Here is a 21,495-nt window from a genome sequence, read left to right as displayed (position 1 = left end):
TTGTGCAGCCAAAGAGGCAGGGCCCCCTTCAGAGTACCAGAGGTGACACTGGATAAGTAATAGGATATTTCATTACCCTTGGCAAAGATTCATTTAGTAAAGGAAATTTGGGAAACTGTGGCCAGGAAGCTAGAGGAGAAGTCTTGCTGGAGGCCTTTTGGGGAAAGGCTTCCTTGATCTACAAAAAGGAAATAAGGATAGGAAATATCCTTTTCCCTCCTTTCAGTCTTTAGCCATTATTGTGTGTGGATGTGATACTTGGAGCCTCTGCAGCCATCTTGGGACTGAACTTGTAAAGTTTCCATAGTGAAACATATTGATATGTTTTGGATATTTGTCCCCTCCAAATCTCATGTTGAAATGTGATCCCCAGTGTCGGAGGTGGGGCCTGGTGGGAGGTGTTTGGATCCAGGACAGATCCCTCGTGAATGGCTTAGTGCCGTCTTCTTGGCGATGAGTGAGTTCACACCTGACCTGGTTGTTTAAAAGTGTGTGGCACCTCCACCCTCTCTTGTTCCCACTTTCACCATGTGACGTGCCTGCCGCTGCTGCGCCTTTCACCATGACTGAATCCTGAGGCCTCACCAGGAAGCCAAGCAGATACCAGCGCTATGCTTGTACAGCCTGCAGAACTGTGAGTCAACTAAAGCTCTTTTCTTTATAAATTACCCAGCCTCAGGTATTTCTTTATAATGACACAAAAATGGCCTAACACACATAGCTATCTCTAGCTCTATAGATTAGATAGATTAGATAGAGATAGCCCAAAGAAACCTTGGAGATCACCAAATTCAATTGCCTCATTTATTTTTATTATTTTTGTTACATGTTGTTTGGTTTATTAATATTCCCCAATGGAAATCACAACTATTAAACCAACCATTATTTTTGGAAAGTTGTGATAAACATGAATACAATATGATTATTTAATTAGGTGTCATTTTAGAGATAGAAACTTATAATATGACCCCTTTATGTAATAATTACCAAAATAATATCCTACCAGAATTAATTCAATAGCATGGGTAAGTTATTTCTAGAATATTTAAAAAAGTGAACCAAAGCTTACTAAGATGGGTGAGTTTAATACAATGTTTTTAGCTTTGTCAAAGATAGTACAATTTAGCACAAACTAAAATAAAAATTTACTGTTTGCTCTATGCTGCACCCTATGTTATCAAATAGCTTGACTCAAATTACTTGACTCAAATAGCTTCGTACAGTTCTCACAACAACTCAGGTAAACACTGTCATCAAACCCATTTTGTGGATGAGGAAATTGAGGATAGGCAAGATTAAATTGCTTGCTCAAGATCACAGAGCTAGTAAATAGAAAAGCTGGGATTTGCAGTAAGTAGAAAAGCTAGGATTTGCAGTCTGATTTGCTCAAGCTCTGAACCACTGCAGTTTTCTGCCCAAGAATGAATATAACTTATTCATGGTTGAGGCATGTGGCAAACACTGTTGTATGCCTACTTAGCAACTATTTCCCCTTTTCTGCTGTCAATCAGAACACTCATTTTGTTTAGGGGTGACTTGTGATCAATTTAATGAACTGTGGCAAATCCTATCTCTTTTTGCCAGTGATTGGTCTGATGTGGCATGTGACCATTTTCTGGACAATAAGGAAGATTCTAAAGTCTGGAAAATATTTTTCTCCTTCATAAAAATGGGGGACAGCACTTCCTTTTCTTCCATTCCTGCTCTGTGCAGTGACCTCTGTGGATGTGATGTCTGGAGCTATGGCAGCCACATTGCAATTAAGAGGTGACAAACCTGGAGACAAAAGCTCACATGCATATGATGGCAGAGCGCAAACACAAAAAAAGGGTTTGGGTCCTTGATGACATGATTGTGCTGCTCAACTAACCCTGAAACTATTTGCACTTGAAATTTATATTAAAGATATAGTAAATGACCTCATGCTTTAAGCTACTGCCAAATATTCTGTTCCTTAAGGCCAAAGGCATTCTAACAGATGCCATCTAGACAGAGAAAGATGTTTTCCCAGAATTCCTGCAAAAACAGATGATGTGTAGGTTATGAAGATTTTATCCAGGAATCCATTAGTATAGGTAGTAGTTTAGAAAAAAAATACTCCAAGATTTGTCTCAGATATGGGTAAATCTGAGCCACCCACATGGTGTCTGTGCTGAATATTTTCCCCTCAGATGCACTGTTTCCTTTTCTGAAACTGACTGATATGAACTATATCAAAAGCCTCCCTTGCCCTCTGGCTTCTGGTTGGACTTGGCCATTGACATGCACCAGCAGGAGACTGGAGGAGGGTGGTGAGTTAGATATAAATACCCCAGGTCCTTTGCTGTGTGTTTACTTAGGCTGACTGCATCCGTTGACTGAAGGTCACAGAATCCTGTCAGGTGGCCCTCTGTGTCTGGATTTTTCGGTAACTGTTCTTTCCCCTGATTGGACAGATCTAGGAGCTGTAGCCTCAGGATTCCAGCTTCTCTTGTGGTTTCCCACACCCTGCCCACATCTTTGCAAAATGCCATTTGTTTCCTGCCAGGACCCTGACTGATACAATGGTGTCAACGAAATCACTGCAGCTATTGAAGCTTGGTCCAGTCTATCTGAGGTGTGGAGTTAAATAAGGGCTTTCACCTACTATTAAAGGGAGACAGGAGACTACACAAATAAATGTCATGCTGCAAAAGTGAAACAAAGATCATAGCTCAGAGAAAACACTTTCCACTTGAGGGCAAGAAATCAGAGAAAGCTACTTGGAAGAGCTGGCATTTGGGATGAGGAAGGATAGGAGTTTTAAAAGAGATGAGATGAAGGGCATTCCAAAGACAGGGAAGAGTGTAAGTCAAGCCGGGGAAGAGAGAAAGCTCAAGTGAAATTTCTGAAAAATTAGAGCTGGAAGGGATCTACGATATCTTTTATTTAATGTTCGTTCTCTCTTCACCTCCTTTAACTGAGATTTGGCCAAGGTCAAACAGCAAGTAAGTAGCATGTCAGGACTCCAACCAGGTCTGCTGGCTACCAGGCTAGTTCTTAATAATCCACCTTCTACCTCCACCCCACTCCCTCACCTCAGGCAGTCTGCTTACTTCTCAGTCTCTCCCACTAGACTGTAACCTCCTCAATACCGGGGCTTATGTTTTCTCCACCTTTGAATCCCAGTACCTAGCACAATATCTAACACAAAATCGTCATCGTCATCATCATCATCAGCAGCAGCAGCAGCTACCAAACTTTAAGAGGCATCCACCCACTGTCAGGCACTATGCAGTTATTTTGTACATCTTCTGTAATCTTCACTTTTCATTGAGGACGCTGCGGCTCAGAGAGGTTGTCTAATTTGTCTTAGGTCACACAGCAGTGCCGGACTCTATTTTATAATATCTTTCATCAACCGGACTCCGAAGCCCTGCCTCAATGGGCGTTCAGTAACATTTGTTGAATGAACGAATGAACAAGCAATATCCACTCAATACAAACTATCGGCTGTAACAGGCCACCCTAAAGGCCCCGGAACCTCGGCCGGCTCAGGACTCCACACGTTGTCTTCCAATCTAAGCACACCGGCCCCTCTCTGTGCCCCGCACAGGTTCAGAGCTGAGCTCCGCCCGCGTCTCCGCCTAACTCGCCGGCCACGCCCCCACTTCGGGGAGCTCGGTCCCTCTCGGATTCGAGTTTTCCTCGGCTCCAGCCGCCGCGCAGAGGGCCTCTCCCAGTCCTGCGACCTACAGCCCGTTCCACTCTCGTGCCCCTCCTCTGCGCCCTCCCTCACTCTCCAAACTTCTTTTTTCCACCCTCTCTAAACTTCAGTCATTCTAGTGCCCGCCTCCTCCACTCGCATCGACCAACCAGTGGTCCTCATTCTCGTTGGCGGTCCGCCTCCTGCCCGCCGGGGGCCAATCCCTGGCGCGAGAGTCCGGTGCCGGGGCTCGTTCCCAAGCGCCCAGCCTGTGACGGCAGCGCGCCGGGCGCCGCGCGGCGGGAGGGGGCGGGGCTCTGGATGAGGGATGGGCGAGGGCGGGGGGAAGGGAAAAGGGAGGAGGAGGAGGTTGCGGTTGGTTTGAAAGCGGCAGTTTCCTGGCAGCTTGGGCAGGCGTTGGTCTCCGCGCTACAGCTCCGCAGCGGCCACGATCGATCCCGCGACGGGTCTACGCGCGCTTCTGCGCGCCCCCGACGGATTTTTCCCGTTCTCGGCTCTTCCCCCTTCACCTCACCGCCCCCCCCCCCCCCCCCCCGCCTCAGCCTTTCCCGCCGCTCGGGCGCTGAGCCCAGGGACCAGCCGGCGGCAGTGACCCCGCCCGAAGCCCCTTCTGGAACCTCCTGGGGACAATTCCCTTTTCCTTTCTTCAGCCTAACCCGCGGTGGCCCTCGCGGAGTCCGGTCAGCCCCGGGGAGCGCAGCCAGGAGGGGCGTCCAAGGGGCGTCTCCGGTCTGGGAGCGGCCGGGCCCCCAGCGGGCTGTGGTCACCGGGTGGGGGCCGGAGCGTTGAGGCCCCCCTTACCGGGCTGCGCGGGCCGCCCAGGGCCCCCGGGCTGAGACGCGGCCGGAGCGGCGCCCCGGCCGCCCGCGCGGGGTCTCCCCCATGGTGCAGCGGGGTTCGGGATGTCGAAGACGCTGAAGAAGAAGAAGCACTGGCTCAGCAAGGTGCAGGAGTGCGCCGTGTCCTGGGCCGGGCCCCCGGGCGACTTCGGCGCGGAGATCCGCGGTGGCGCGGAGCGTGGCGAGTTCCCCTACCTGGGGCGGCTCCGCGAGGAGCCCGGCGGGGGCACCTGCTGCGTCGTCTCGGGCAAGGCGCCCAGCCCAGGCGATGTGCTTCTGGAGGTAAACGGGACGCCTGTCAGCGGGCTCACCAACCGGGACACCCTGGCTGTCATCCGCCACTTCCGCGAGCCCATCCGTCTCAAGACTGTGAAACCAGGTACGCCGGCCCTGCGTATCTGTCTCGGGGTGTTGAGGAGAGGGGCTCCAGGGTGGGCGTCCTGGGAGCGGCGGCACCTCCCCACCGCGTATTGTCCCGGGTAATCTTAGACCTCTAGGGTGTGCCTGACTCCTTGACGAGGGGGAGGGGTGGCGTTGGTGAGTCCCATTTTGCCGATGGGAAAACTGAGCTCTGGCTTGGCGCGGTTGCTCTGCTAGCTGTGCTAGCTGTCACAGAATTGCGACTAGAAGCTGGGTTTCCTAAATTTGTAGCTCCATCTCCCCCCGCAGACGAGAGTTTCTGACTAGAGAAAGCCAGCCTTTTCCGCTCTCTGTTGTGCAAAAAGGCCCTTAGGATTGTAGCATTTTCTTTGGAACGATCTTACGCATCTTCTAATAGGGAAAAAGGGACTTTACTATAGAGGCACTTGGTGCCAAGGTTACCACCTAGTGTACCTGGAAGGGCTTAGCTGCTTCAGTGTTTCTTGCACTCTAGCAGACATCTCAGAGCTGACAGCCTAACTCTGTCAGTCCAGGTGGTTCAGGTGTCTGAGTACCGATGAGGGTACAATATGTGATATGTGGCAGACTGGTGTGTTCTTGCAGGGCGCTGTTGAATAGAGTCTGGATTTTGAAGGAAGACCTAGGTGCCTAGCCGAGTGAAAGCTTCTGTAACGCTTTTGATTTTACAGAATTTTGTTGAAGTGGTAGGTTAAAGGAACCTCTGTTGCCCTGGTATCTTTTATGCTAGTAAAATTTGCTGCAAAGCACGTTATGTTTATGACATACTCGTCAGTTTCAAAGCATTGATCAGAGACAGCATACAGTGAGATCTGATAGTATGTAGTAGTTCTTATGAATTTGTTATAGACAGCATTGTTGGTTTTGTTTCAGCATAGATAGAATGTGGTTCTGTCGTCTTAGATGTTTGTGGGAGAGAGAATTGTGATTGTAACATTATTAGAAACCAAACTGTTTTTCCTGAATGTGCTCTACTGAGTATACGGTGCATCAAAATATAAAGGGCTGGTTAATTGTTACCTGGGCTAGGTAGCAGTCCATCCCTTGATGGCAAAATGCTAGAAAATTCTGGATAAAAATTTAATATGTTATCTCCTTCTCATTTCTTTCTCAGCAGCTCGCTTTGGAAATATTAATATATCTTTAATAGTCCTTGAGCTTAATGGGGCTTGACGGTTTGTGGTGCAGTTTACATATGTCTGTGTATTGTGGATATGTATACACACAGACTCACATGCTCCTAAGGTCATAATTAAGATTTTCTTTCTATAGCCTATTCCATCGTATTCATTTTAAGTGTATGGGTTTATGTGGTGAGGTTTTCTTTTTATCGTTGTTAATTTTTTAAAACTTTGGCAGACTTTAAACAGCTTTTTCTGTATAGTTTTGAGAATTTGTAAAATTTTTTCTTAACTCTAACTTTTACAGCCACGTGTGAAAGGCAGAGGAAAGACTTTTGGGGCTGTAATTCAGCTAGTCAGGCACTGTCTGTAATATGCAAAAGGCTATATAGACAGCATTTACTAGTCTAGGTGCCAAATCTTAGTTCAAATCCCATGAGTTAGTGAATAGTGAGAACATCTGCATCATTGCTTTGTGTTTTGTTTTGATTCATTAGGGCATAGATGAGAATATAACTTATTTTTAGAAATTTTAAAGTTGATATATTGACATGGAAGTTGGTGTATTCTAAATTATTGTGATTTTTTTTAGAAGACTGAAGAGATGGCTATTTCATAACATTAGTCTAATCTACCTGTTATACATTTTTCTCCACCTCTATATTATATTTAACAATAGTTCAAGATTTAGAGCATTAGTAATATTAACTGTGTTGAATAAACATCCTATGCCCCCATATGTAGTTGACATTATTAGAGTAATACAGTTTTGCCCTCTTGACAGCCACAGACACTGTTCTATTTTAAAGATTTAGCCGAAATAAAGGGAATAACATATTAATGGCCACAGAACATTTTGTAGTCATTAGTAATAAAGTTCTGAATACTACACTTATTTTTTGAAGAGACACTTTGTGTCAGTAATTTCTCAAGATACCATTATGTCTGTGTTATTTGAGATTAATATTGTTTCTAAGCAGGTTGTAATTTAAAATTTTTAATCTCTTTTAAAAATAGTATTCTTAGCTTCTTAATAGCCTCATGTTAGGTATTATATTAAATGGCTTTCTTAAATGGCTTTGCTTGAAAGCAACATTTGTTATAAAATAGCAAGATTTTTGCAGGTTAAACACAAGACTTTACTAGAAATTAAGAATTTGAAGAGGTTATCTGTAGAACTTTGAGTTTGATTAAAAACAAATATTATTTTCAGAAGAGACAAAGATTCTTTATTGTGATTCATTTTGGAAAGGATGAAAATAGAGTAAGGGAATTTAAAAAGAAACTTGCCAGAAACATTGTTTTATTTTTTGCTTTTATCTAAACTTTGTGACAGAAATTGATTTTTCAATTTAATAAGGTATTGTAAAGTGTATTAGCACTCTCGTCTTGACTAGTTGCTTTTTATTAAACCATATTCATAACATGACATTTAGAGACTAGCACAGTGAAAGAGTAGAATTTAACCATTTTTGTAAGATGTAATACTAATCGGAAATATTCTCATATTGTCTTCTGACAAAGTCCGTGGCAGAAGGATGAGCTGGGTTGTAGGACATGGCTTTTGTAGCACTGATTCTTCCTAGCCTTCTTTTCACTTAGGTGCTAAGGGTCGCCCTCCCAAAGCCAGTACCATCAGCCAGGTGACTTAACATCTTTCTGGCAGCTACTGTCTTTAGCTTTGATTTTTTTCCCCTTTTTTTGTTGTTATAATCTTTAATAGAGAATTGAAAGTTACTCTTTAAAATACGGTTTCTAATCTGAAGCTTTTCCTGAATCAATTAGGTAATTTCTTATTGTTTTAGTATTAGTGTTGTACTTAGTAGTCAGTACTTTGCCCGCTTATAGAAGAATCTTTGGTTTCACCTATTGCTTGGCTCAATTAGTTACCTGTTTCTTAATTATGACCCTGTTGTTTATTTTTCTGCAAAGAGAAAAGTTGTCATTTGAGTTTGAACTTTGTCTTTTCCCAGTAGTAAAGTTGAACTTTGGACCTCCGGTGAAATTGTTTCATGATATAGTACTATGACTAGGTTTAGTTTCTTTGATTTTACTACAGAGTATATATTCTTAAACCATTTCTATTCTGATTAATATACAAGTAGTGAATTTTGTTCTAAAATTCCCCGGACTCTAACTGTGCAGAGTTTTATGCTTCTTCATACACCTTTAAGCTCATATTTCAGCAGTTTGCTTTCAGTAAGTTTAAGTAAATTATGTGTATTTTATTCCAGAGATTAAGTATCGGTACAATAAATACATGAAATCATTGTCTACTGCCATATACACACATTACATTCAACTACCCTAAGCAAGTAGTGTATCCAGGGATAGAAATCATAGGAAACAATGTTATAGTTTGTTTAAATAAAAACCAAGTTGAAACGGTTCCTGGGTAATGTTAAAGGTAGGTAAAAGTCTTCACTGCTGACTCTTTGGGACATCCAATTTGTAAGGGAATTTTGTTAAAATGGGCTAATTCCTAGAAATACACTTCCTGTTGGTGAAGAAACATTACTGGATGCTTTAAAATAAGAAATATTTATGTTATTCAAATAAAAATAATGCTGTGCCTTTCTTATCTCTTGAATCTTTTTGTTAGCTTTTTTTTTTTTTTCTTTTTTTTTTAGTGGGTAATTTGGGATTTTTGATGAGTTTTGTTTAGGTGGTTGTAATATATGAGGACGGGAAAGGTAAGAGAATTTAGAGTTAATTGTTAGCCTCCCAGGTTTACAATACATTTCTTCATAACTTTTTTAAAACAAGGAAATCTAGAGACCTACAGATTATTTTAGAAACAATAGAAAAAGAAGCAAGCCAAGCCCCTTTGCTAGGGAAAGTAGCATTACATTTTGATAAACCTTGAAGTTGAAAATTTCCTACAATTTCAAATTTTGGTAGTTTTTTTTTTCTTTTTTCCGTAAAGCTCTTAATAACTCAGGGGTTCAGGTTTTGGATTCTGTTCATTGACACCTTCAATTCATATGAGTAATGGGCTTACACCTTAGCGATTGCAAGCTGATTTGCTTGCATGATATTTGATGACTTTTATTATATCATTAACATCTTTCTACTTAAAAAATATTTTCTCTCCATCATTTTCTAAGAGTACTATATCCAAATATCTCAGTATGTATGTATGTATATATGTGTGTATATATATGTTATATGCATATATGTCTATGTATACACACACACACATACTTTTGTTAACTTTTCTCGTATATCATTTTCTAGTATATCATTTTGGGTACTTTATTGATCCTGCCCTCACCCCCAGACTTTTATAATTTAGTTTGTAAAACTTTATTTTCGTAGGTTGAGGCATTTTAATAATTCTTTAATTTCTTGCTATCTTACTGGTACAAACAAATACTTAACACTTGGCCATTTGATTTTTAGATGATTTTAAATTTTATTCAGTTTATTGCCAAAACTGATTTTCATGTATTCCTGGGACGTATACATTATTTTTCCTGTGAGATACTGGGATATACTTTATAAAACCTTTTGTTATGAGAGACAAATTTTTGTGATTTTTTTTCTGCTAATTTATGTAAACTGGCGGCAAAACAAATCTTCTAAATTCATTCAAGTGTCTGACTTATGAAGTCAGTGCCTAATCTTCTAAAGTGACAGTTTCATACAGAGTCTTTACTATGTAACCCCTAAGTGCTTTGTAATTTTTGGGGGGACTTAGTGTTTTGGGAGTATGTTGAAAGAGAATCTTGTTTTTATGGATTACTTCAATATTATTTACCAATTTCAAAATCTGTGAATGTCAGGGTTGTGTGTGTGTGTGTGTGTGTGTGTGTGTGTGATTTGACAAAAGATAAGTGTTTTGGTATTGAAGACTAGAACTGTTTCGCCTTTAATAAATTATTTTTTGTCTTCTGAAATTTTGAGCAATAATTTTCTTGAAATACTACATTTTGGTAGACAGAGTGAATGCCCTGAATTTAAAACTATTGTCTAAAGTAAGAGTTTCAGAAACTTAGAAGCTGGTGTTGTGAGACATGTTTGTAGGGAAAGAGGCAAATCCATTCATTGCTCTTCTAGCTAATTTTGCTAACAAAATATCTTGCTAATATTTTGTTTTTGAAGAACAACTATTATTCAGAATGTTTTCCAAGAAAAGATGCATATTTTATTTAATACAGAAAAAATAAGAAGTCCTATTACTGGCACGCATTCATTCCCTCAGCAAACACTTAGTGGTGCACCCACCAAGTGCCAGCATGGAGCTAGCACTGGCGATATAAACATGAGTCAGAAATATTGTGTGTCTTCAAGAAGCTGGCAATTTAGTAGGAGCTTAATGACTCATTGGTAAGGAATACCTGTAGTAAGGGTTTTGCCTTTTTCACTTTTCTGCCGGTGTTTAAAACTCTTTAGGTAGGTCTTAGTATGAATTTTGGTGAAAATGAGACTAATTGGCTGCATAGTGTGCTATTCGAAAAAGTTGTGGAGCTGCATTTTAGAAAGGATTTGGGTTCTCAAGGCATTACAAAAGGAGGGAAATCAAATATAAGCAAAACTGTCTTTTCAAAAAGCCGTTAAATTGTGCATAAAATACTATATTGTACTGTTTGTAGGATGAGTCCTACATGCCACTTTTCCACCCATGTTGGAACTAATTGCAGTTTTTTGGTCGAATACCAGATGAAGTAATTTGCTCGCATTAAAAAGATATATTTTACAAAAAAACTTTCAATTCTAAGAAATTATCCTCATCTAGGTATGTATAGTGAATTTATGGAAGTTAAATGTGTACATGAAGTGAAAGAATGATTTCTTTTCTTTTTTTCTTTTTAATATCTTGGTAGGATCCACGCCATCTGCCCTTGTTTTCTGACTTGAGTGGTTGAGGAATGAATTGTGAATAATTTTGAACTTGTTTTGGTTTTGAAAGATGACAGGTTTTGGTTGAGTGGAATTAGGATCTTTCCAGTAGTAGGTAAGAAGCAGAGGAGGAGAAAAACACAGGGCAAAAACGTTCCATACAGAAAGGTTTACAGTCTGGTCCATCTCAATAATTTTGTGTGTGTTTGTGTGCAAGGGCATAAAATCCACATTATAGAATTACTGGAAATTATTTTGTACAAGGGCACAAAATCCACCTTATAGAATAATTGGAAAATAGAGGGAAGATCATATTAATTGTTTAAATGTGTAGGTAGTTCCATTATGGATAGTCTCCTGTAAGTTTTTTTTAAATGTGTTATCTCCTCGAAATAATGCTCTAAGGTGCTTAATGCTATTTCTGCCTTCAGCCTCATCCACTCATAATGTAATACTATGAATATTTTTATTTAACCCTTAATGTACCATTAGTTCTGTTCTTTATGGTTAATAGCCCTATTTGGGTTGTTTTGGAAGTCTAGCCGGTTTTATGGGAAAACACAATTTGCTAGCCTAGGAAAAAGGGAATTGAAAAATATATTTTCATCTTAATCCCACCTTCCCTTTTGTTACAGTCACAGCCGATTGGCTTCCAGTGAGAAGAGTGGCATCATTATATCTCCATTCTTCCCTGAACCCTAGCAATTTATCCTGATGCAGCCACTCAGCTGCATTGCAGTGGTCCCCAGGAGCAACCCACTTACCTGCAGCCCCCATCCATTTCGGTCATCCCAACATGGCCAGGGGAACATAGATTACATTTTGAGGACCATAATTTCATTTATGACATATCTAAATACCTGAGAAAGTACACGCTGTCCTTATAGGTGATTAGGTACTTGTTTTATTAACACATACTGAGAGATATTGTTTTAGAGACTCTGTATGGGTTATAAAGGGTTAAACTTTTTTGCCATAATTTATTTGGAGTTTAGGGTTTGGTTTTAAAAAATATCATGCAGTGGTAATTGGAAAAAATTTTGTTTCAAATTTATTAATAATTAAGATCTTTTCTATTTGGAGGCTTCCCTTTTTATTGTCTTGGGTATACAATGTGAACGGTAACCGATCTACTTAATTAAAACTTTCTGGCATTTTAGCCTCTTTGCTTTTGCTGTTTTTTTGCACAGAATTTGAAACACATAATTATTATTTTCTGGCTTCAGGAGAGTTTGTGAGAGGCAAGCCTGTGTCTCATTGTTGTTCTGATTGGGAATTACACATGACTATGAAAAATGGGATTTTACTATACATAATGGCATTTAACAGAAGTAGTTTTATGAAAGGAAAATATCCTACAAGGTAGGAAAAAAACAAGTATTTATTAATGCTTCATTTTCTGAACTTAAATAGAATTAAGCTAAATTGGCTTTGCTTTTTCCTCCAATAAAATAACTTTTAAAAATTCACTTTAATGGAGTAGTTCTAGAGATATATTACTCTTTGGATATGGTTATCTAGTTTGCAGCAAGTATCTTGTGATATATAGCTTAGATCTCAGCAGGAAAGAAAAAAATCTTAAATTACATATCAGTTTCTGTATTTGTAAGAATTCTGTAGCAAGTGACAGAAACGCTACTGAGATTAATGTAGGCTAAGAAGAAATTCATTGACTTACATACATTAAAATCCAGGCATAGATCAGTAACAGCTAACTTCATGTCCTCAAGTGTTGGTCATTAGAATTGTTATTTGGTTCTCTTTTCTTCTGGGTTGGATTTTTTCTCAGCTAGACTCTGTCAGTGTAGCAGTGAAGGTAGCTCTAACCCCCAAGTCATACAGGGTCCTTAAAGCTTCTCATCTTTTTGAAGTCTAATAACAAATCTCATGAAGGGACTTTGGCCCTGTGCCCATCTCTTGGACCAATTATTGTAGAGAGAAGAGAGGACAATGAAGTGCCATGATTGGTCAGGCGTGGGGACATGTCTACCCTTGCAGCTGGGTATAAATAGCATAATATGATTAATAACTGTAGCAGAACCCCAAGACATAAGGGAGGGGGAGTTCCTGAAAGGGTGGGATGCCGAGGAATCAATACTACAGGAAATGATCTCTTTTAAAACATTTAATCTCTCTTACTTTGAGGCCAGCAGTAGTACACAGTTATCATAAAACTATCATTTTTAGAAAAACAGATATTGGCTGTAAACCAAAACTGATTTGATTTCTAGGCACTGCTTTTACTCAAATATTATCATATTTAATTTTTTAAATAAAAAATTGCTTTTATTTAAAAGTTATTTCTTTAAAAAATTGAAATACCGATACCTTAATGTGCACAGTTTAAAAGTATTTCTTGTAATTTTTATTTAATTTTCTTTGAAAAAATCAAATAAGATTCTCTAAAATCAATGCTGTTGATTTTTAGGGAGTTGGAATACTTTGGAAGATTAACAATCTTTGACATTGAGAAAAATATTGTTAGCCTAGTTAAACAATTATGTTTTTAAAACAATTTTATTCTACCATTTTGAAAATGAAATTCTAAACAAATTACTTTCCAAGGTGTTTTGCTTTTAAAACAATGGTCTTATTAAACACAAATTGAGACAACGTCATTATTGTAGTATTTCTGAGGGCTCCCTAATAATACTTTTTAACCATGATTTCGTGGAAATTATGTGAAAGGAACTACTTCACTGACTCTTATATAAAATGGGTATATAAGAGTTTTGAAACATTACTTAAGTATGGTGTAATGTGGTACCTGTTTAATTACCAAAAATGTTATTTGGCAGATATTGCAGGATAAAATCTTATCCCCTTTTTAAAGTTTTTTATAGCCTCCACTGGGAGAACAGAGGTACTCAGAGCAGGGGTAGTCAGTTGAAAGAGAGGGGTGGGTGCTCCAAATAACATTTCATACTATTTTTATATTCTATTACTGTATCAATGTCTTCAGCTTTGGTGCCATAAAAATAATAATTTTAGTAATAACTTTGAGTTTATATATGCCATACACAGTAGGAGTTTTGTAGTTTTGCCAAGTGTCATCTGGTAGTTGGATCTTTAGTGAATATTAAATGTTGGTAGATTATTGGTGAATGTACTTAATTGTACATAAAAATGAACATTCATGGAATTGGGTGTGATTTGCCAATAAGAATCATCATAGCAAGTACTTTGTATTGTTAGATTAGTTTGGGCACCCTTCGGATGACTTTAGACCTTATTTGGAAAATTACTGCTTCTACTTCAAAAGCCTGTAATAATTAGAGTTCTCCAATATTAATTCCATATATTGATTAGTTAAGCCATGAAATCTAGTAAAATGATACAGTCTTTATTACCTCTGTTCACAGAATTGTATCTCAATCCAACTTGGTAGCTTTCAGCAGAACACTTTGTCAAAATATTATTAATTTTAGCTGAAAATTCTATTCACTAATTTCAGTGTTTAAGTTAGAATGTACATGCTAATGAAAATTTTAATTTCCTTTGAATAGAATTAGATTTGCTAACTAGAGCAATCTCACAATGTAATGCTGATGACTGAAATGACACTTCAGCCTCCCTTGGGTGACAACCCTAAGTTCAGACAACCTTACTCTAATAGGAATATTGGGGACTTATCACAATATATTAGCTGTCATTTAGAGTAACAATTTCCATGTCAGGGCATTTTATACCTGTCTCATTTGGTTTATAAGGACGTATATATTAGCATTCATGTTTTCTTATAAAGAACTTTATATATTTTTATTCTCTATGAGTCAGATATTATCATCTTCCTTTACACATGAGAAAATTCAGTTTAAGAGAGAGATTAACACGTGGAAGTTCACACAGACTCGCAGGAAGAATTATGAACTGAAACAGCTTTGAGTCTTTCTTTACTTTCTGGATAGAATATTAGTTCATTATATCCAAAAAACCTGTCTTCCTTTCTCTAGTAAAAGGAAAAACCACAATTCTGAATTGTTTGCGTGGGTGTTAAATGCAGTAAAACACTGGGCAAGTACTTACAATAAAGGCTTCACTGCTTGGTTCTGTTTCAAAACAGAGTTTGTGGCAGTGCAGTCTAATCTGTACAGCTAAGCTGCATGATAAAGTAGTTGTTTCCAAGAATTGCTAATCAAGCAGAAAGTTAGTATTCTTGCTACATTTGTAAGAGAATATTTTCAGCAGAATATTTTTATTGCTGAAAATATTCTCTATAATATGTAAAAGCCCAGATAAATATATTAGATACATATTTTAGGATAAATATACTTGGGAAAATTGTATATTAGAAATAATATTTTGTTCTTGTGTTTCCTTTCTACTTCCTCTGTAATTCACTCACCAGGAAGGTGTTAGCACACTTACTGAGACAGAGCCTAGAAAATGTTCTGGTGAATGTAGAAATGAATGTATTTTAGAATTAGGGATCTTTTATAAGTATGCAGACCCTTCTCACAAAAGTACACTTTGCTTAAATAAAATTTAGCTAAGCTAGATAAAAGAATAACTCATTGCATTTAAGTAGACCTTTCTCCTTCTAGGCTTCGAGTATTGCACACCTAAGATGGATCCTTTGAAGAGGCAGGTAAAGCAGGTTGTGGATTGTTGGAGCCTCTTATTCTTTAAGTGTTTGCGCTGTTATGTTTTCTCTCTGGGCTAAAGTCAGTCACTTGAGTGGAAGGAAACACAGCAATCCAATCTTAGTGTATGGATAAACAATTCGAGGCTTAGCAATGGCAGAAGTCATAGCATAAGCATGGTAGAGCAGAGACTAGAACTCAGATTGTTTGGTTGCTTTCATTGTTCTAGTTTCTGGCATAAGAATTTGTGTAGAAAATTGGCGAAAAAAGGACCTGTTAAACATATTCTGTTTCTTTATGAAATCTGCATTCTCTTGGAACTAAGTGTAATGTGCTAGACTCAGTTTGTTAGGCCATCAGTGTGCATGAATGTGGTTAGAGGCAGTGGTATCCCCAAACTTGCAGCACAGGAAAGAATTTTAATCATTATATGCCATGGATTTTCAGGGCATTTTAAACCTTTATAATGGGGTAACTTATGATTAAGATTTACACAGTCAAAATTGTTAGCTGGTGTAATAGCTGAATAGTTAAGTATTTATTTTGGTTAGTTGCTTTAGCTTTAGCTTTGAAAAATCATTTTTCCTATCGGAGATTCTTCACAATGCTTTCAGTAAAATGTTTCTGAATAGTTCCTGCTATATGGTAGACTGCTAACACTGTTTCTTGCTCTCTCTGTGGGGCTGATGCTACAAGTCTGATTTAGAGTCAGCTGTGCTTTTATTTTTTTTCCTTGAGTGGCTAGGGCATGCATTTGGGGAAGATAAATTTTAGGGCAAGAGGACACTCAGGGTTGTGGGAGATGAACTGTCAAGGATACCTTTGGCTCACTGTCCTCAAGCTTGTTCAGCTGCAGTGACGGCATAACTGAGAAGAGGGATTGTGCTCTTGCTGGGTGCGGGACAGGAAGATGTCTCAGGCCACGTAAAGCTGGCCACAGCAGAGGACAAGGTACTCCCTGTGAGGCAAAACTGAAGAAAGGGGATTGAGGTGGCAGTTCTGGGGAAACTATGTTTGTTAGGTAGACTAATAGGAACGGTGGAGTCTCACTTGGGCTCTTTGTAGGTCTGTGGAAGAACAGCATGAGTGTGGACATGAAAAAATCTTTCTGCAATCCATTTACCACATACTCCTTTGCAATATCAGTCAGGGTTCAGTGCAGGAAACAGAAAGGGATATAATGCAGGGAATTAGTTGCTTAGGGAATCTTTTGAAAGGGCTGGAGGGCTGGGCTCTAGGCTGAGCCTCTGAGAATGATTTCTAGGACACCTTGAAACAGTCCACAGTGGGAGCTGCCACCTCTGCTTGAGTCTGGAAAGTGCCAATCAGGAGGTTGTTACTGAAACAGTGGCAAGAAAATGCTACTGTAGCTGTGATCCAGGTGATCACGACAGCCACTGCTGTTAACATTGTAACTGCTGGAAGTCTGGAATGTAGGATCTGGCCATTGCTGTGACAGCTTCTCCTTGATGCCGGTGAACTGGTGACTAGATGCTGTTATGATGAATCTGGTCCCTGCTGCATCTGCCATTGTCTATAAAATAATTAGAAAATGATTAATTCTGTTTTTAATATAATTTAATTGTAATTTTATGCAACTAAATTGTTAATAGTGGCTGTGTTTGACAACTGATTTGTGAAATTCATAAAAATTTAATAATTGGCCTTGCAAGAGAGTACAGCCAACTCCATTGCATCACTGTAAAACCTCCTAGCTGATGCTTCTACTCCTTAATTGAAAATTCTCTCTTTTTTGTTTTAGTTCAAAGCTGGAGACTGGATACTGACATGTTCATGACCTTGTGTACAAGCTGAAAGCCGCTGAAAGCTACAGGCCAATGGGGCTCTGCTTTACTTCTGCCTTCCATATCTTGTGTCCTGCATCTTAATTGTGGAATCAGATTTGCATCCAGAATACTAGCTATAAAGGAGTCTGGAAAATACGGTTTTTAGTTTTCCAACTTCTGCATTTCAGGAAGGCATACTACAAGGAGGAGGTCGCTGAGTGATAGCTGATCCTTTCCCAGGCACTCATCTTTTTAAACATAGTATTTTAATTACAATTTAGCCCATTCTTGATGACTTATTGTCATTTCTGTGAGCTCTCTTTTCATAATGGCCTGTAGTTGGAATGATCATAGGGCCAAGGGATTTTAACATCTGTAGTAACTTTTTGTCCTAGGTTAGCTTGTATCTCTCTCACCTCCCATAACTGCTGCTGAGACATCTATGTTTGATATCATTTGATGTCAACCTCCCCTGCAAGCCACAGGCAGGGAGAGCACCTCACCCAAAGCAACCAATTTATTGGCTGGTCAGCAACCTGTGATTTCTGTAGCTTAAAAAGATGAGTGGGGCTTATTATCTTTTGAACCAAGACAAAAAGGAAAGAATTTCCAATTAAGGGTGGGAGCTTCAGCTGAGAGGTTTTGAAGTGAGTTGGCTGTATTCTTTTGCAAGACCAATTGTTAAATTTTCAAGAATTTTGTGAGTTGCCAAACAGCCTTTTTTAAGAATTAAGTTGCATAATAATTTAATAAAAACAAAGATAATAAATACTCAAAACAAATTATTTCCTAATTATTTGCCCACATTTTACAATTATCTATGCTTTTGAATTTCTTTATATCTACTATATCTGTATGGTAGAAACACTGTATAGTGGTTTGCTACTGTACATATCTTCCCAGCTCCCTTTTCACTGTTATCACAGTTGACTATGGTGGTAGTTGTTGGCATTTCCTGAGCATATCACACTGATTGTGGGGGCAGGGAGGGAGAATCAAAGTGGGAGAGGCCATGAGAAACCATGTACAAACTAAAATTATGGGAGAAGAAACTATGAGAGAAACGATGAGAAAAACCTAATGCATGATGTAGAACTGAGTGGTGTTAATAGCAGAGCACTGGAGGGAAGGGCCACAAAACTCTTCACCCCAAGGTCTAGAATCATTCTAGAATCATCCTACAAGCCTAGTTTTCATGAGATTCAGCCCTATTTTATTTCTTGCTCTTGGAATTATATGAAATTACGAATTTTTGTGTGTTGCCAGCTTTAATAGAATACCCTGGAATTTTATTTACTTTTAATTTTGTTTATTTATGCTTATGTGCCATCTTCTCATGAAAAAGAGGCAGTATGTTAAATGTTTGAGTTCAGATTTTCTGATGTAGATAAATAAGCTAAAGAAGGCAGGGAGAAGTGTGATATATGAGAATTTCCAGAGCAGGGTATTTGTAACTTGGAAGTATTTAGTCCAAGTTCCCTCTCCCAACACATTTTACACTAGAATAAGATTGAAAGGCCAGATGTGGTGGCTCATGCCTGAAATCACTTTGGGAGGCCAAGGCAGGTGGATTGCTTGAGCTCAGGAGTTCAAGACCAGCCTGGGCTACATGGCAGAACCCCATCTCTACAAAAAAATACAATAAAAGGTAACTGGGCATGGTGGTGTGTGCCTGTATTCCCAGCTACTTGGGAGGCTAAAGTGGGAGGATCACTTGAGCCCAGGGAGGTCAAGCCTGCAGTGAGCCATGCTTGCACCTGCATACTGCCTGGGCAACAGAGTGAAACTGTCTCAAAAAAAAAAAAAAAAAAAAAAAAAAGACTGAAAGCTGTCTTGAGGAATGCCACTTATAAATAAATACATTTTTAAAAATTCAGTAGTATTTTTCAAGTATAAACATTGTGGAGACTATTGTAGTTGCTTGTACAATACTGGGGCATTGGTGATATCTGTCTCTTTACTATTGTAGCTCCTGCCTATGCCTTTAGTAACTGCTAAGGTGCAGACTGTAGATCTGGACTGTCTGTGTCTGTGGCTCACAACCTCGACTTCTCTGCTGCCTTTGATTTGCTCCCTCTGCAGTTTTGTTTTCTCTGTACTCTGATTGCTTCTCCCATGCTTTTCTGCTTTGCAAAGAAAAAACTGACCTTGTATAGATCCTGTCAGCCAATTGCAGTGCTCTTAACTTCTCCATTGTGAGTTGTTCAGTCTGAGGGGTTAGGTATAAACCCAGAGTGGTATTCTCTTTTCTGTTGTGTTTGGTTTTGCTTACATATTCAGGAGCTGCTCTTTACCCCCAGAACATCGGTATATATGTTTTTTTCTGTTTCTAGATTTAAAAATATTCCAGAAGCCTGGCCTCAAGATAGATAGTATTTTACTTTTAATTTGGTGCCCTTGTTTTAGAGATTTGAACTGGATTGCATTTAGTAAACCAAACCCCATCTTTAAAAAAATCATCTTAAAAAAAATAGTGGGCCGGACATGATGGCTCACATCTGTAAATCCCAGCACTTTGGGAGACTGAGGTGGGAGGATTGCTTGAGCCCAGGAGTTTGAGACCAGCCTGGGCAACATAGTGAGACCTTTTCTCTACAGAAAAAAAAAAAAAAAAAATTAGCCGGGTGTGCTGGCACGTGCCTGTAGTTCCAGCTACTCAGGAGGCTAAGATAAGAGGATCACATGAGCCCAGGAGTTGGAGGCTGCAGTAAATTATGATCGTGCTACTGTACTCCAGCCTGGGTGACAGAGCAAGACCCTATCTCTAAGAAAAAAAAAAAAAGGAAAAAAATACTGGTTCAAATTGGATTTTTCTCTTCTTTCATAAGATGATAAATGAAAAAAAAAAGAAAATAGATTTTTGAAAAGCAAATAATCTCTTGGGATTTCTTATTAAAGTATAAAAAATTATCTAATTGAGGCATGTTAATCCAATATTAAAGTATTAAAGGCTGAGTGTGGTGGCACAGGCCTATAGTCCCAGCTACTCACGAGATTTGAGACCAGGTGAACTGCCTGAGTTCAAGACCAACCTGAGCAACATAGTGAGACCCTGTCTCTAAAAACAAGTAAATAAAAAAAAAATTTCCTCTGATTATAGGAGATAGGTAGAAAAAATGTGTTACAGTGCAGATGAGAATTTCCTTACCACTTTTAATGTGAAGTTTATTTAGATTGGGTGGCCAAGGAAAGCATCCCTGAGGGGGGGGACATGTCCATTGTGAGTTGAATGACTGGGAGGAAGGCATCTGCCCTCTGAAAATTTTTTACTCAGAGAGAATTGTAAAACACAAATATGAGAACCTGGTTCGATATAGGAATAGAAAGGCTGATATGGCTGGCACCAACTAAATGAGGGGTGAAAGAGAGAGGGATCAGATTGAAGAAGTAGACAGGGACCAGTGGGGGTCTGTTAGCCACAGTAAGGGGTTTGGATTTTATTTATTCTTAATGCCACTGGAAAGTATAAAGTTGGAGAATGATTGGTATGTATGTCAAAAAGTCATTGTTTGTGATGTGGAAGGAGGGCAAGAGTGGAAGAAGGGAAACCCTTTAGTTTGGATGAAAATAAATGATGGCTTGGACTACTATAAGAATAGTGGCAGTGAAATGAAGTGGATAGATTTGAGATATGTTTTGAAAGAGGAACTAAATAAGACTTAACTGATTGATTGCAGGTAAGGAAGGGAGAGGACTTCAGGAGAACCTCCAAGTTTTTGCTTTGAGTAACTGGTGGTGGTACTATTTCGAGGAATAGGAAAGACAGGAGGTTGGGTGGAGTGATCAGATTTTTTGTGTGAAGGAGATGTATCTACCACCAAGATTATTTTCTTAACTTTTTACTCTACTTGCTTTATTATACATTAACCCATTCCTCCATCCATCAGTCTATCTTGTTTTTTTTATGCCTTTCAATGTAAATTGCAATGCATTTCCACAAGAAAGGCTTTTAAATGCCCAGTTTTTCTAATTTTACAGATGAGAAAACTAAAGCTTGGAGAAAAATATGCTCAAGGTCGTATAGCTAGTTACTGGTGAATCTAGGATCAGCATGCAGGTTACCATTAGTCCAGGACTCTAATTTGATTATATTTTAACTTGTAAGAATAAAAGTGAAATTTGGAAATGGGACAAGTTTTCCCACGAACTCGTTTATGTGCTAAAATCTCTTAGACCCAAATTTCTAAGACAAAAATGCAAAAGATGTAGTACTACAGTTGCATTTGACTGGATTACAAT

General features: G+C 39.1%; 1 protein-coding gene and 1 long non-coding RNA gene across 5 annotated transcripts in view; both read left to right on the top strand.

Annotated features, from left to right (window-relative positions):
* Positions 1-4,550: 4,550 nt before the first annotated feature.
* MAGI3 (membrane associated guanylate kinase, WW and PDZ domain containing 3) overlaps positions 4,551-21,495 on the top strand; it is a 286,949-nt gene continuing 270,004 nt past the window's right edge. For all 4 annotated transcript variants that reach the window (XM_054554014.2, XM_024231941.3, XM_024231944.3 and 1 more), the window contains exon 1: positions 4,551-4,903. In XM_054554014.2, coding sequence (XP_054409989.1) covers positions 4,588-4,903 — 316 coding nt within the window. In that variant the 5' untranslated portion in view covers positions 4,551-4,587. The remainder of the gene's footprint in view (positions 4,904-21,495) is intronic.
* LOC134760466 (uncharacterized) lies at positions 4,910-20,053 on the top strand. Its single transcript, XR_010137947.1, has 2 exons — positions 4,910-15,474; positions 17,232-20,053. It is a non-coding gene; the product is annotated as an uncharacterized LOC134760466 (long non-coding RNA).

The sequence above is a fragment of the Pongo abelii genome, chromosome 1 (assembly GCF_028885655.2).
Source record: "Pongo abelii isolate AG06213 chromosome 1, NHGRI_mPonAbe1-v2.0_pri, whole genome shotgun sequence".
In the NCBI taxonomy this organism is placed as follows: Eukaryota; Metazoa; Chordata; class Mammalia; order Primates; family Hominidae; genus Pongo; species Pongo abelii.
Note: the sequence above shows the minus strand (reverse complement) of the source record. Positions and strands in the feature narration are given on the sequence as shown.